At 46.5% G+C, this 15,719-nt stretch overlaps 2 protein-coding genes across 2 annotated transcripts in view; one reads left to right on the top strand and one right to left on the bottom strand.

Annotated features, from left to right (window-relative positions):
• Positions 1 to 569: 569 nt before the first annotated feature.
• Positions 570 to 9,481, top strand: mea1 (male-enhanced antigen 1). The gene is made up of 3 exons (XM_055636253.1): positions 570 to 908; positions 3,367 to 3,463; positions 8,664 to 9,481. Exons 1-3 carry the CDS (start codon positions 633 to 635, stop codon positions 8,816 to 8,818), a joined length of 528 nt encoding a protein of 175 aa, XP_055492228.1. The 5' UTR covers positions 570 to 632; the 3' UTR covers positions 8,819 to 9,481.
• Positions 9,482 to 13,480: 3,999 nt separating this feature from the next.
• ppp2r5d (protein phosphatase 2, regulatory subunit B', delta) overlaps positions 13,481 to 15,719 on the bottom strand; it is a 76,163-nt gene continuing 73,924 nt past the window's right edge. The window contains exon 16 of the mRNA XM_055636252.1: positions 13,481 to 15,668. Coding sequence (XP_055492227.1) covers positions 15,531 to 15,668 — 138 coding nt within the window. The 3' untranslated portion in view covers positions 13,481 to 15,530. The remainder of the gene's footprint in view (positions 15,669 to 15,719) is intronic.

The raw sequence follows: 15,719 nt of genomic DNA, 5'->3' as shown, positions 1-15,719 counted from the left end.
CCGACTTTTTGTGTCTATCTTCGGTTTAAACCAAAGATCTTCGGTTTAAACCAGCGCGTGCAGTTCCTTCCTTCACAAACAAACCCCCTCTTGACTCATGTGTTTAAGAGGGAACTGCAGATGCTGGAGAATCGAAGGTTACACAGAAAAGCTGGAGAAACTCAGCGGGTGCAGCAGCATCTATGGAGCGAGGGAAATAGGCAACGTTTCGGGCCGAAACCCTTCTTCAGGTGATCTATATCGGTGAGACCAAGCGGAGGTTGGGCGATCGTTTCGCAGCGCCGAACACCTCCGCTCGGTCCGCAAAGCTGAATCCCCCAGTTTCCTTCCTCCCATGCTCCAGTCCCGGTGCAGCTGACAAAACCCTCTACTGCCTGTCCTGCTGAGTTACTCCGACTTTTTGTGTCTATCTTCGGTTTAAACCAAAGATCTTCGGTTTAAACCAGCGTGTGCAGTTCCTTCCTGCACAAACAACCCCCCTCTTGACTCATGTTCATGGCAGGGAGGTGATGAGGAAGATGCCACTGGGCAGCAGCAGCAGCAGCAGCATCGTCTCACACCCGCCGCCGGGGGGCAGCACTCGCTGGCTGTGAGTGAGCGAGTGAGTGAGCGGGGCCTGTGGCCGGTGGTGGATGGACGTCGCCCTGACCATGAGCCCAGAGCGAGTGATGCCGGAGGCGGAGGACGAGGAGCAGGGCCTCGGGCCCGGAGTCGCAGCCGGCCCAGGACTAGGCCCCGGCCCGGCGCAGTGGAGCAGCGAGGATGAGGAGGACGAGCCGGGCCCAGGGCCGGAGCCGGAGCCGGGGGAGGAGGAGGAGGCGGTGCCCGCCGCAGCCGGGTATCAGTACCTGCCGCTGAGCCAGGAGGCGGCGGCCGGGCCCGAGCACGACATCGGGGAGCGGCTGCAGGTGGGGCCCGGGGCCGGAGAGACGGAGGGAGGGAGGGGGCGCCGCTTGGCACATCCCGGCTGTAGCAGCAGCAGCACCGGGCACCGGTGGTGCAGCAACACAGACCCCGGTTCAATCCTCACCACAGGTGCTGTCTGTACGGAGTTTGCATGCTCTCCCCGTGGGGTTGCTCGCACACTCCAAAGACGTGCAGGTGTGTAGGTTAATAATTGTCTTCAGTAAATTGGTCCCTAACGTGTAGGGAAAGGTGTGAAAACCTACCCCACCTGACAAACACCTCCCCTTAATCCTTATCCATCTATCTCACTTGTCAGGTGTGTGTAGGAAGGGACTGCAGATGCTGGTTTAACCGAAGATAGACACAAAATGCTGGAGTAACTCAACGGGACAGAAAGCATCTCTGGAGAAAAGGAATATGTGAATTTTGGGTACAAACCCTTTATCAGTGTGAGGAAATGGTCTCGACCCAAAGCGTCACCTTTTCTCCAGAGATGCTGCCTAATCCGCTGAATGACTCCAGCTTTTTGTGCTTCTTCTTGGGGTTAGAGTCATAGAATGATACAGGTGGGGACAGGTCCTTCGGCCCAACTTGCCCACATCGACCAACATGTCCCACCTGCCCATGTTTGGCCCATATGCCTCCAAATCTGTTCTATCCATGTACCTGTCTGTTTCTTAAACGTTGGGATAGTCCCTGCCTCAACTACCTGCTCTGACAGCTTGTTCCACGCACCCACCACTCTTCATGTGGAAAAAGGTACCGCTCAGATTCCTATTAAATCTTTTCACCTTAAACCTATGTCCTCTGGTCCACGTCACTGACTGTGGGCAAGAGACTCTATTCCTGTCATGATTTTATACACCTCTAAAACCCTCAGCCTCCTGCGCTCCAAATAAAATAAAGTCCCAGCCTAAACCTCTCCCTATAACTCACACCCTCTAGTCCTGGCAACATTCTCTTTAATCTTCTCTGTACTCTTTCCAGCTTGACAACATCTTTCCTAAAACATGGTGCCCAAAACTGAACACAATACTCTATATGTGGCCTCACCAACGTCTTATATAATTGCAACATGACCTCCCAACTTCTATACCTAATGACTGATGATGGCCAATGTGCCAAAAGCCTTTTTGACTACCCTATCTACCTGCGACTCCACCTTCAAGGAACCATGCACCTGCATTCCTAGATCCCTCTGCTCTGCAACACACTCCAGAGGCCTACCATTCACTGTGTAGGTACTGCCCATGTTAGACTTCCCAAAATACAACACCTCATATTTCTCTGTATTAAATTCCATCTACCATTCCTCAGCCCACCTGGCCAATCGATCTAGATCCTGCTGCAATTTTTCTCAACCATCCTCACTATCTGCAAAACTACCCATTTTTGTATCATCCGCTAACTTGCTAATCTTGCCCTGTATGTTCTCATCCAAATTATTGATATAGATGACAAGTAGTAATGGGCCCAGCACCGAATCCTGAAACACACCACACAGTCACAGGCCATTAAGTGCGTATAGCCAATCAGATTTGTGAGACACGACCTCCCATGTCCAAAACCAGGCTGACTATCCCAAATCAACCCTTGTCCATCTAAATGCCTGTCTATCCTATCCCTCAGAATACTCTCTAGTAACTTTCCAACTATAGATGTGAAGCTCACTGGCATATAGTTCCCAGCATTTTCCCTGCAGCCCTTCTTGAATAGAGGCACAATATTTGCCACCCTCCAGTCTTCCGACACCTCTCCTGTATTTAAAGACGACAAGACTTAGATGGTTTAAATCAGCATCCGTAGTTCCTCCCTATCCCTTGCCAGGCTTTGCCCCAGTCGTTCCTCTCTTTTTCAGGGGATCAGTCTGAAGAAGGTTCCTTACCCGAAACATCTGTACATTTTCTCTCTGTAAGTGCTGCTTAAACCGCTGCATCCCTCTAGTGCTTTGCTCCTGGTAATCTGCCTGAACCACAGCGTCCCAAGCAAGGTGGCTGCACCAACGCCTGTTCACAGTGCCCTGGGTTCTTTGGAAGTCTCCGTGCCATGCAAAGCTGAAGACGGAGTGGGGAGGGGCGAACTGGATTGTTCTAGCATGGTCCCAGTGTGGCTCAATGATTCTCACTTCCCTTGAAAAATGAAGGCGGGCGAGTGATCTAATGGCAGTTCAAAATTAGGAAAGTTCTGATGGAGAGAACGGAGAAAGAATGTTGAACAGTTGGGGAAGTCTTTATCCAGAGGGTGGTAAGAATGTGAAACCTGCTACACAGGGAGTGGCGGTCCAGTGAATAGTGTGGATGTATTTAAGGAAATGCTCCATTAAGGGTTGAAGGGAGCAGAAGAGTGCAGCTTGAGTAAGGAGTGGTTGAGAAATGACAGTAGGCTGCTGAACAAAGCATCCTAGGTAACATGGGCTTGGAATTAGGGGGTATTGATAGCCATTGTCTGTGGCGTTTGCAGGAATTGCGTCTTTACTTGCCCGAGGCACCAGTCGACAGCGAGGAGGAGGAGAATGCTGAAGAACATGGCAGCCAGCACTCTATCCCCATGGACCCAGGTAAGTGAATGGGAGGGAATGTGGCGTGGAAGGACATGGGCAGGTAATTGAGAGAGGGGGGAAAGGGGGAATTCTTCCACAGAATGACTGAGGTGTTTGGGGTAGGAGCTTTTGGGCAGAGTTATGGGGCCAAGTAGTGAACAGGGAGAGTGGGCGGAAGTTGCTGGAGTTGGTTGGGGAGAAGGGATCAGGTCACCAAGAAGGGAGAGGATGGTACAAATGTACAAGAGGAGATTAAGGAGAAGGAATGAATCATTTCAACAGGCACAATGAGTAGAGGTGGATGCAAAACAACAAGGGGGGAAATATAAACTGCCGGAGAACTCAGCGGGCCTGACAGCATCTGTGGAAGGAAACAGACAATGTTTCGGGTTGGGGCCTTTCATCAGACTTTACTCAAGATTTCAGCATCTGCAGTCTTCCCGTGTCTAAAGAAGAGGTATAATAAAAGTGGCTAAATAGCATGTACCTTAGGTCTTTATCGACAAGCAATGAGTACAGGAGCAAGGAAGTAAAGGTCACTGGTGGAAGTAATGGACACTGGTTTAGTCACAACTCGAGTAATGACCTCTTTTCTGTATGCCATGTTTTTGGAAATATGAGAAGGTTTGCTGGAGATGAGAAATAATTTCAGAGATAGGGAAACTAACTTGGACCAACTGGAGAAGCAGGGGGTGCCCTTGAGAACAAAGGGGGGTCATAGGAAGATACAACAGTTATTTAATGTTATGAAGTTTGTAAGGAGAGAACGCTCCTGTTGGTGGAGGGTGCAAGAACCAGTTGGACGTGGAATTGATCAATTGGCAAACAAACTAAAAGTAACGGGGGTAAAATTAGTTTTACGCAGTAGGTGGTTAGAGTTGGACTGCACCGCTAGAGTTAGTGGGGGCGTTTAGAGGGCAGTTGGTCTAATGTGTGAAAGAAAATAACTTGTGGAGCAATAGCGAAGGAAAGTGGGATCAGATGGATTGTTCTTACAAAGCCCAGCATGGGCTCAGGGCTGAATGGCCTTCTTCCAAGCTATGAGGAGTAGGCCAATCAGCCTCTCAAGCCAGCTCCACCAATCCTCCATTTCTTTTGAGAATAAATCTACATCTACCCTACCCAGGACTGGTCCCATAGCTCTTGTGGCAAGGAGTTCAAAGGACTCTCAATCTTCAGAGAAGAAATTCTTACTAATTTCATTCTAAAAGGACAAATTCTGGTTCTGGGCTCTCCCACGTGGAAGCATCCTCTCAATATTGAGTTCCTGGAGGATCTTCCATGCTGTAACAAAATAGCCTTTCATTCTTAAACTCCAAAGAGAATAGTCCCAAGCCACTTGTAGGACAAGTGCATATGCAGAATTATTCTGATGAACCCTGTGTCCACTGAAATAATATATTTCCTTAAATAAGGGACAAAATCTTATTGCAGTGCGGTAGATGTGGTTTCACTTGTGTCTTGTGGTTGTAGAAATACGCTGAACTGGGGCAATATAAGTATATCCTTTGCCTGGAGAGACAAAAAATAGCAGTGTACATTAAGTGAGTCCTGCACAATCTTGGCAAAGCTTCCCTTATTTTTGTAACTCCCTTGCAATAAAAGAATACATTCCATTGGCCTCCCTTTTGCTCACAGCTCCTTCATGTTTACTTCCTTCATTTCATGAACTATTAGTCCCAGATATGGATACATTGAATGTATAGGAAAGAACTGCAGATGCTGGTTTAAATCGAAGGTAGACACAAAAAGCTGGAGTAACTCAGCGGGACAGGCAGCAAAGGAAGGAATGGGTGACGTTTCGGGTCAAGACCCTTCTTCAGACTGAAGAACTCGCCAGAGCTGCTGCCTGTCCCACTGAGTTACTCCAGCATTTTGTGTCTACCTTGGATATGTTAAATCCTCTAGTTCCCCTTTCTATCCTTAAGATTTTGTTGAAATGCTCAAAAAATTGCATTTCACTCTTTTCAGTGCAGCGTGTTTAATATTAACGCCCCATTCGTTCCTCTGCAAAAGTGTTGTGAAATTGGCCAAAATCCAGTTTCAAGTGGTGCTTGGAAGTTGGAATTCTCTACCCTGGAGGCTCAGCCATTAATTGTACTCAAAACAGATTGATAGTTTTTCAGATATTAAAATTAAGGGAAGAAAATGATGTTCAGGCTGAGGATCAGCCATGATCTTTGTTGAATGAAGCAGGTTAGAGTCATACAGTCATCCAGTGTGGAAGCAGGCCCTTCGGCCCAACTTCTAGTCGGTTTCTGGAACAAGTTGCCAGAGAAGACTATAGGAGCAGATATAATGACCGGTTTTGGACAGATATATGGATAGGTAAGGTTTAGAGGGATATGGACCAAATGCAGGCAAATGAGATGTGTTTAAGAAGGAACTGCAGATGCTGGAAAATCGAAGGTACACAAAAAAGCTGGAGAAACTCAGCGAGTGCAGCAGCATCTATGGAGCAAAGGAAAGAGGCAACGTTTCGGGCCGAAACCCTTCTTCAGAAGAAGTTTCTGAAGAAGGGTTTTGGCCTGAAACGTTGCCTCTTTCCTTCGCTCCATAGATGCTGCTGCACCCGCAAGCAAATGGGACTTGTTCAGAATGTCCGGCTTGGTCAAAATGAACAAGGTAGGCTGAAGGGCCCGTTTCCATGACTTCAGAGCGCTGTGCTCCTCATTGCAAGCTGCCAGTTCCATGATAGTCGAAGGTTGCACATTTAATGTTTGAGCTTCAATGTTTCAGTGTTCAGAGGGTGGTGATGAGATTGCATAAATGTAGATGTCATTAGGTGATGGGGACATCAATATAAAGGGTGTGCTGAGGTGATTGGTCTTGTTTATCAGTGGACAAGTGGTTACCAGCAAAATCTAACAACATTAAATCATGTCCACTCCGTCAAACCGTTGTTCTAAGTTTCCTCCTCCCGTGTTGTTAATGATGGTTCCCAACATTCTGTTGATTTCTGATATCAGGCTCATCTACTGTTTTGTGCCATTAAAATGTAATTTGCTTGGAGTTTTGCAGAATCTCAGGAGTATTGAAAGGGAAAACAAAATTTAAAGAGCAAAACTACATATGAGATCAAAACAAAAATGTACTGGAACCAAATTATACAGCATCTCCACTACTTTGTATTTTGAACTCGGACTTGCAGTATACGTACTATTTTTTGCAAGAAAGTTGTTTCCAGTCGTGCCCTTTCAAAACAAGAATGGGTGAAATGGCAGAATGTTCAATGTCTGAAGAAGGGTCTCGACCTGAAACCTCACCCATTCCTTCTCCCCAGTGATGTTGCCTGCCCCGCTGAGTTACTCCAGCATTTGGTGTCTATCGTCAGTTTAAACCAGCATCTGCAGTTCCTGCCTACACAAATAGCAGTGAATGTGTGTGATGTATGGAAACCAAAGGAGACTAATGCAAACAGTGACAAGGAGATGAGATGAACAAGATGAAAGAAAGAGAAATGCAAAAAAAAAATTTTGGTATATATATCACTGAAAATCTGAAATACCGAGTAGGTCACGCAACATCTACAGAGCGAGGTGCAGAATTAACATTTCGTGTTTTGACCATTTATCAGCACTGCTGTGTTCCAATACAAACGGGAAAGGTTAATAATCTGAAATTGTTGAAATCAGCATTGAGTCCTGAGAGCTATGTAATGGTCATAAGATGAGATGCTATTTGTTGGCTTTTTGGAATAATGTAAGAAATCAAAGTCACAAGCCATTAGGACTAGAATGGAGAATTAAAGTTAGCAAGTAACTGGATGCTTGGGACCAGTCTCGTTGACTAACCAGCAGTTCTGCAAACCCAACGTGCTTTTGGAAACTACATTGTGAGCACTAAATTAAAATAAACAAGTTTAATCTTCACCTGGAAAGAGTGTTTTGATCCTTCGATTGTGGGAATGGAGGAGGTGAATTGGCAGGAGTGACATCTCCTGCGGATGAGAAGGCTGTTGGTGGAGATAAGAGGTAGTTACAGAGGGAGAGGTCCTTTTCGTATGCTTAAAGGGGAGGCATTTGTTGTGAGCTCCCATTTCAGTAAAAAAAAGAAAAGAATCACAACATTCCCACCTTAAATATTCCCAATTGATTTGATAGGGAGGGAGTGAGATTGAAACAAGTCAGGTTCGGGTCAGTGGAGTGAGTAATGGATGAGTCTCTTCAATGAAAAATCAACGGGCTATTTCTTGTTCCACCTAATGTATTTCCTATCTTGACTCAATTCTCTAGCTGTCTGGTCTCTTCCCACTCCTCAGTTTCACCCTGGACATCCAATCCCTCTGCACTTCCAGCCACAGGATGGTCCAGTGGAAAGCAATTTTGTGAATATTATAACTGCTTCCTATTGTTGGCACAAGTAGATAATGGTAAAGAAGGCGTATGGTATCCCATCGATGGTCGGAGCATTGATTATGAGAATCAGGAATCTTGATGCAGCTTTATAAGACTTTGGTCAGGCCACCTTTGGAGTACTGTATGCAGTTCTGGTCTCTCCATTACAGGAAGGATGTGGAGGCTTTGGAGAGGGTGCTGAGGGGCTTGCCCGAATGTGTCTGCATTAGAGGGTACTAGCTATAAGGAGAAGTTGGGCAAACTTTGATTGCTTTCTCTGCAAAGCTGGAGGTTGAGGGGAGACCTGCTAGTAAAGTGTATAAAATACGCAGATAGGGCAGACGGTCAAAATGTTCTCAGGGTGGAAATGTCAAAGCTTAGTTTTGAGATTAAATGGGCAAAATTAGAAGTGCAGATCGTTTTTGCTTTACAGAGTGATGGGTGCTTGGAATGCGGTGCCAGGGATGGTGGTGGAGGCAGCGGCAGATACGATTATGGTATTTGGCTTAGAGATTAGCACATGGATATTCAGGGAATGGAAGGATATGGATCATGTGCAGGCAGATGAGATTAGTTTAGCTTGCCATCATGTTCGTCACAGAAATTGTGAGCTGAAGGGCCTGCTTCTGTGCTGTACTTTTCAGTGTTCTATGTTTGATTTTGGTAAACTATTTTCCAAAGCTACCTTGGCCAATGCAACCCACAATATTACATAATGGGCTATATTTAGGTGTTATATTCTATTTCTCTGAAACTTAGCATTTCTGGGGGGGGTGAAGTCTGGGTGACATCTTTGGGAAGGCATTGGGTGTCTCCAGAAGGGGTGTTCTGGGCAATCTCTAACTGCACTCCTCTGGTTTAAAGTTTGTTTTCTCTTCCAGAACACGTGGAGTTGGTGAAGAGGACCATGGCTGCAATTAGGTTTCCCAACCTTGGGGTTCCAGCGTGGGCCCAGGAAATCTCTGATGAGCAGTGGCAATCTGTTGTCCAACAAACAATAGAAAGCAGGCGCTCATTGGTAGCAACCAAGGAGTGACCCCCCCATCTCCAATCTGCGGCCCCCTTCTCCACCCTTGCATGTTTCCTGCCATCAGAGAAATGAACCATTCCAGGGGAGTTGGTAACTCTGTACAGAGAACCTCTAGCATGCGGTGGGGCTGGGAGGAGCCTTCATGCCCACTGGTCCCTCAACCGTGGAAACTCGCAGAATAGTGGTGTGCCTAAACACAGCTCTCTGGCTTGGGATCCAGGGAATTCCTTGATGTCAGAAGATGCTGTGTCTACTCCTGGGGTGGTTCTGAGCAACAGAAATTGATTTTGCTTCAGGCTCATCTTCCATTGGTATGGAATCCAGTTTCATCCATCTGCTACTGTGAGACATAGAGGAGGCTTCCACTACCCCACCCTGCTCTTGCATGGCCGAGCACAGCAGAGATGAATCACAGTCCTGAGCAAGGTCTGCTTTTCGTTTGTGAAGATACTCTGAGCAACCAGCGGGAACATGACAGAGAGCTTCTGACGAGGGTCTCTCTCCCCTCCTACCCACCATGTTACTTTCATGGGTAAAGAACCTCCACAAAACCTCTCCTTTAAGAGACCCAGTTTATTTTTCTTCTGTACATAGATGAACATCTGTACAAAATGACAATTTGATACTGTGTAATGTTCTACCTAAAATAAAGTACATCATATGTACAAATTAATTGTAAGCAGCTTAATAGTGTTCGTGAGAAAGTTAGACATTTCACTTTGGCTAGCTCCCTGCAATCCCCTGAGAGCACACCAGTAGGTTTACATAAAGCATTTATAGTTAGCTCCCTGCATTTAATGTGAAGTGCTTGCTGAGGCTGACCCAGCCCTGGCAGTGAGGCCTTGCTCTTGTGCCATGGGTCACCCCAACCTCACAGCACCTTTCGTGGGTGAGATAATACTGCAGGTCAGCAGGCTACCAGTAAACACCAACATAGAACTTCTAGACTTGCTCAGAACAGTACTTTTACAACATTTAAAGGTCACTGAGCAGTTCTCGTTTACAAAGCTCACTGAATCAGGTATGAATGATTAATAGATTTTATTACTGGAAGATTCTGATACAGCTTTTCTCAGTGGTCCACGTGAGAAAGAATGATACCAAAGTCCAATATTTGTCTTGCAAGTGTTCCAGCCTTGTCATTGGAGGACCCCAGAGCAACAAAATCAGAGGCAGAAAATGTGCACTACTGCTTTTGCATCTATTCCTCATTACATTTTCAAAGTGATGGTTAGCCCTACCTTCCTCCTGCAAAAACAAATCAGGTGCTGAAATAAAAAGCTCTGCCCTCTGTTCTGCTGTTCGCCTCTTACAAACCGAATGCCAGGATCATACCTGCCTTGGTCCTGGGAACAGTTCCCTTGTGCTGTTCACTGCAAAATTTGTTTAAATGGCAAGGCTTCCATGGAACTTCCAGCCTAACCATTTATTCTAAATACACAACAACATCACTTTAATTCCCAGCACTTGTCTTCAGCTCAACAATGATGTACAGTCCCAAGGGAAAATGCTAAAAACATCCAGCAGGTCAGGTAACATCAGTGAAAACAAATAAACTAATGCTTCCTACTGATGCTGCCACACTCCATGAGAGCGTTTCCAGCATTTTATTTAGGATTAGGGGAAATAACTTCACTGGGACCACAGTTAAGTAACTTTAGTCTACACATCACTTCAGGAAACATTAATGAGACCAGCTCTGCTGTAACAGCAGTGAGGATTCTTCAGATGGCATTTTCAGTTAGCTAAAGCAGAAAGGACTGCTATAATCCATACCTCTCAGTAATGGGGTCAGTTTCACTGCCAACTGATCAACCTGATGCTCAGAATTTTATAGAATGAGTTAGTCAAACTATCTGAGTGGGTAGGCAGACATGTTCAAAGTAATTCCTAAGAATCAGCCAATCCTATTGCTGTTCCGGTTAGTGAGTAGTGTGGAAAAGGCAAAACTTGCACACCAAACAGGAAGGAAAGAGCTCAAGAGGAAGGCCAAGTGTTCAACTTGAAATGGTGTCAGAAAATCCCCCAGATAGACATACAAAGTGGCCAAGATCTGGAAAACAGTTCTTAGCGAGAGGGCAGATCCCAGAATGATATGAAAGCAAAAGTCACAGTGCAATGTGTGTTGCGGCAGTACAAACTAATGGTGCAGTGGGATTTGGGGAGGAAAAAAAGGCTAACTGGGGCAGGGGAGGACAGCATCCATAAACATGGAACAGCAGTATTGGTGGAGAGAAGTTTAGAATCCACTTGGTTAACCATAAAATTCTGAAAAGAGACTGAGGTATACAAATACATTGTTCCCTGAAAGTTGTGATACAGGTAGGGAGGTTGCGAAGGTAGTGTTGGGTGAACTTGGCCTTCATGAGTCAGAAAGTGAGTACAGGAGCTGGCACGTCATGATGCAGTTGTACAAGTTGTTGGTGAGATCACACTTGGAGTGTGCCCACATATAGGAAATATGACATTGTTAGAAAAGATGCAATTAAGATTCACCAAGAATATACCAGTTCCAGTGGGCTTGATTTATAAGGAGAGGATGAAGCTCTTCTTTAGAGTGTAGGAGGTTGAAAGGTAACCTTATAGAGGTATACATCATCAGAAACATAGATTAGGTGAATGATCAGTCTTCTTCCCCAGGATAGGGGCGTCTAAAACTAGAAGGGACAGGTTTAAGGTGAGAGGGGAAAGATTTAAAGAGGGAACTTTCTCTACACAAAGGGTGATGGGTATATGGAATAAACTGTATGGGCAATTGGGCAGCCAGGTAAAATTACAATATTTAAAAGACATTTGGCCAGTTACGGGAAAATAAAAAAGGTTAGAGGGATATGGGCCAAGCACAGGCAAATGGGTTTAGCTAGTTTGGGATGAGTTGGGCCTGTTTTCATGCCGTATAACTCTATGAACCTTCTCCTCCATTCTGACGATGAAGTCACTCCCAAAATACAACCACCCACATTTTTAAAGATTCAAAATGAAACACAAGTAGAAACCAATCCCCAGTGTTTAAAATGTAGTGACATTTACTTTTAAAGTGAGCACTTGAACCAAATTTTACACCAGGAACGGACTTGGGACAGAGATACTTTAGAGGCCTAGAGCAAGCAGTATCACAATCAGGTACATACATCAAGGGCAGCGGCCACACTTGCCAATTCCCAGCAGCAACACCGCTGGGCAGAGCATCCTAAGATAGCTGCACTGTTGCAGGCGCACACATCCAACTTTGGAATGATTAAGAAATAAGCAAAAGATAATATAAGAGGGCGCCTGCATTGTGGGATGGGGCTGGAGAGGGACCGGATGTGACGAGGGGGTTTATTTTCCAACCCGCAGTGTTACAACATCTAGTAGACAGGGAAACATTGAACAATCGGTCGTCGGATAGGAATTAAACCATAACTTTATAATGACAAGATGAGTACGGAGAATTCATTGACAATCTGCGTGGGTCAGTAACTCTTTGCACTCCCCATGTCAATGACAGCCCCCAGACCTGTCCCACTCCCTGTGACTCTCCCCCAAACCGTTCCTATTCAGTATCTCGCCCCAGACCAGTCCCACTCCTCAGGTTTGGATGCATATCAAGTCGGCTGTGCTGGGAGAGGGTCCTTGGGGATCGGTCCTGGTGGTGCGGGAGGAAGGAAACCTCAAATGCCCACCTCAAGCTTCCCACAGATTCGTTCAATAACCCAGGGGTGTTTAAACTAAAGTTTAGGTAAGCTTTATGGGACTTCCTCCAACATTCATTAATGTAGCATCTGTACCCCTCAATCCAAACACTATTGGTTTCTTCATCCAAGTGCTTTGTGCCTACTATTTCTGCAAGCTCCTTTCTGCCTTAGCTCACATCTGCTACCCGTACACGCACTGTCTTCCCAATGCGTGCACCCACTATCTCTGCCTGCAACCTCTCTACCCCCTGCACTCACACCTGCCACAGTATCTGCTTGCATTTGCAGCTGCCACAATGAGTCTGCCTTGTACACATTTACTAGACATTTTGCAACCTCATCTTCGTGTAAGTACCCGCTGTGGCTACTTTCTTGCTAAGGTTGGGCAATGAGTGCTGGCCTTGCCAGCAATGAATACGCCCTAAAAAGAAATGTTAAAGGAAATTCTCCTATCTTGTCCACCCACTCCGCTTCTAGATTGGCATCTTCAAACCTAGAGGTCATTTCTGGTCTTTTCAAAGGATGTGGATGGGTGAGCAGAGGGTTGGAAGCAGAGGTCAGGGTCTAGTGAGCAGAGGGTTGGAAGCAGAGGTCAGGGTCTAGTGAGCAGGGGGTTTTAAGCAGAGGTCGGGGTCCAGTGAGCAGGGGATGAGAATGAACCCTTGTGGCAGTTGTTTAAAATGGCGATGCCGGCCAGGAAACTGAACTCTGTGCTTAGTTGTGCCTTGGATGATCCGAGTGGTGCGTTGAGGCTCAATATAACATCACATCCAATTGCCAGCAATTTTTACAGTTAGCTAGTTCTCGGCATTATGTCGGCTTGCCACTCGATGGTCACTGCAACCAGCTCATCACAACACAAACACAATTACTCGCTCCAGGCAGTGGGGGCCTGCCAGCTACAACCCGTAGACTCGAGCTGCTTCCGAGAGTGTCTGTTACTGAGGAGCAGTGCAATGTCTTGAACAAATATGGGGACAAAATGGACATGTTCTGGCAAAACAATATTTTTTATAGACAGCACCATCGTGAACACCTTGTGTACAATGAATGAGCGATGAACACACAGTTAGTCAGGGATAGAGTTGCTGGGTTGGGCTCGGCAGCACACCAGGTTCCACAGACCACACCAAAAAGATGAATATATTTATCTTCCTGGAGTTGAGACTGGGAGGGGGGGGAGACTATCACTTTTTGTGGGGTTGGCTTACTTGGGTTGCAGAAAGGTCTTTTCACATCTGATGAGAAAAGTGTATGCTAGCTATTCAGTGACCTGGCAAAACTGGGAAAAGCTGGGAGAAGGGGTTGGTTCCCACTGCCACCCACCATCAGCCAGTCACTGTCAGGTACTGCACATGAACAAAATAATGGAGGGAAGTGAATCGTGGATACCCATTTGGAGTCAAATTCTGCTGAGAAACACGCTCCACATCCCCTCCACCTACAACCACACAAACACGAGCCCAGAACTCCCATTCATTTTCAGCAGCTAAAACACAGGCTGGATTTTATTGGCTTGACACATAAACAGCATCGAGCTCTGGAAACTACAGAGCAGTGTGTGCCTGACCAACAAGGGACCTGGCCCTCTGGTCAGGAGCTGCAATTTCAAACACAACCTGCTTGGGAATTTCGCACAAAGAGGAAGTTTCCGGTTTCTGCTCCACGGTTACTTTACTGAAATGGCCTTTCTCACTTTAATACTTTACATGAATCTATGAAGAAAAACTAAACAGGTAATACCAAAGCCGCTTTCGTTTTGTTGGTAAAGAAGTGCCTGTAGAAACTGGCGAGTCGACATGATACCCATGAGCTACGTAATCAGGACTGCTCCATTTAAAGATCCCCACCAGACCCTCTGTGTTGGTCAAGAGTCATGGTTAAGAGGATGGTACATGACAGGACAGTACTGCAGGAAGGGCGTTACTCTCCTGCACTGAGCTATTTAGGCTTATATTTATATATCCATCATTCATTGAATGTTATATAGCTGTTGATTGCACAAAGGGTTAAACACACAGCAGGGAAAGCCACAAGTGGCAGGGAAATGGACCCAACACCGAGAGTCAAGAAACTGTCACCCTGACAAGTGAAACAGTCAACGGTCAGACAAGCCGATCACAGATGAACTGCCTTGCTTGGTGGGGGGCAAGACCTACAGACTAGCTTTAAAGCACCTCTATGCCTAGTTAGTGGGCAAAAACCATCAGCTTCAGCACCCTTGGGTATTTGGGGGAATGTCTGCTTACTATTCCAGTGAGTGCGGCGTTCGGCAGGGCCAGACTAACACATCAGAAGGTCAAACCATTCACCTTCCTGAATGGCCAGGCAGCCTCGCCTCTGTCCAGCTGTAGAATTACACCACAATAACAATAGAGAGAGAGGAAATCCAGAGAAGTAAACAGAAAGCAAGGAACAACAGTTCTGCCAGGCACTCAGTGTCAACTGGACCAATCTAGCCGCTTCTTTTGCAGATTCCATTTTCCATGATATATAACTTTCCCCTGTAAGGGAAAACTGGCTGCAGCTGAGGCCACAATAATGCTTGGAGGTAACCAGCAAACCGGTCAAGGAGCGTAGGAACACCAGCCACTGGGGACGGGACGGGGGGGCTCTGGGTGGAAACACTCGGGACAGGCAGGGCCGAGGCTCGGACGGAGTCACTTGGTCCCACGCAGAGCCTCTCGGGGGGGGGGGGTAGGGGTAGGGACATGTACCAGGTGAGGCACTACCTCAGAAACCTGCAGGTGCTGGTTCACACTGCTTTCAGGTGCCTGGAGTCTGCTTTCTCTGCAGACACCCAACTCACTTAAACAACGGGCAGAAGTAGACCAAGGTGGGTGCTAAGGTTGTTGTCTAAGACCGAGGCAAGAAACAGCAGCAAAGGAAGAAAAACATAAGAGAAGCTGGTTACAAAAGGGAAGGACACAGCTTGACATGAACACTGATCAACAGTTCATTCTATGCTTTACAGGAGAGATGGCATCTGCTCACATCCTGGTGCCAGGGGATTGTGAGGGCTAGTGTGCAGGTGCTGCCCGTCAGAGAGCCTCCTGGTTCGAGGTGAGGAACTCCTCAGGCCGCTTGTGTGCTTCCAGAGCCTTTATAGTGTACACGTCCTGGGGCAGGTCTGACTTTCGGCGCAGCAGAATCTTCTCTTTCTTTATATCTTTCTTCATCTGGAGGAAGAGTTACAGTAACGTTAAACAGTAGCGGTCCTTCATTCATCA

The sequence above is a fragment of the Leucoraja erinacea genome, chromosome 5 (genome assembly GCF_028641065.1).
Source record: "Leucoraja erinacea ecotype New England chromosome 5, Leri_hhj_1, whole genome shotgun sequence".
NCBI classification, from domain to species: Eukaryota; Metazoa; Chordata; class Chondrichthyes; order Rajiformes; family Rajidae; genus Leucoraja; species Leucoraja erinaceus.
Note: the sequence above shows the minus strand (reverse complement) of the source record. Positions and strands in the feature narration are given on the sequence as shown.

What these genes read in the sequence shown, in the direction of transcription:
- mea1 (XM_055636253.1), top strand. Translation starts at nt 633, where the DNA reads ATGGACGTCGCCCTGACCATGAGCCCAGAGCGAGTGATGCCGGAGGCG. An exon ending in ACATCGGGGAGCGGCTGCAG is followed by an intron (nt 909 to 3,366) that starts GTGGGGCCCGGG and finishes TGGCGTTTGCAG; the next exon opens with GAATTGCGTCTTTACTTGCC. An exon ending in CTCTATCCCCATGGACCCAG is followed by an intron (nt 3,464 to 8,663) that starts GTAAGTGAATGG and finishes TTTCTCTTCCAG; the next exon opens with AACACGTGGAGTTGGTGAAG.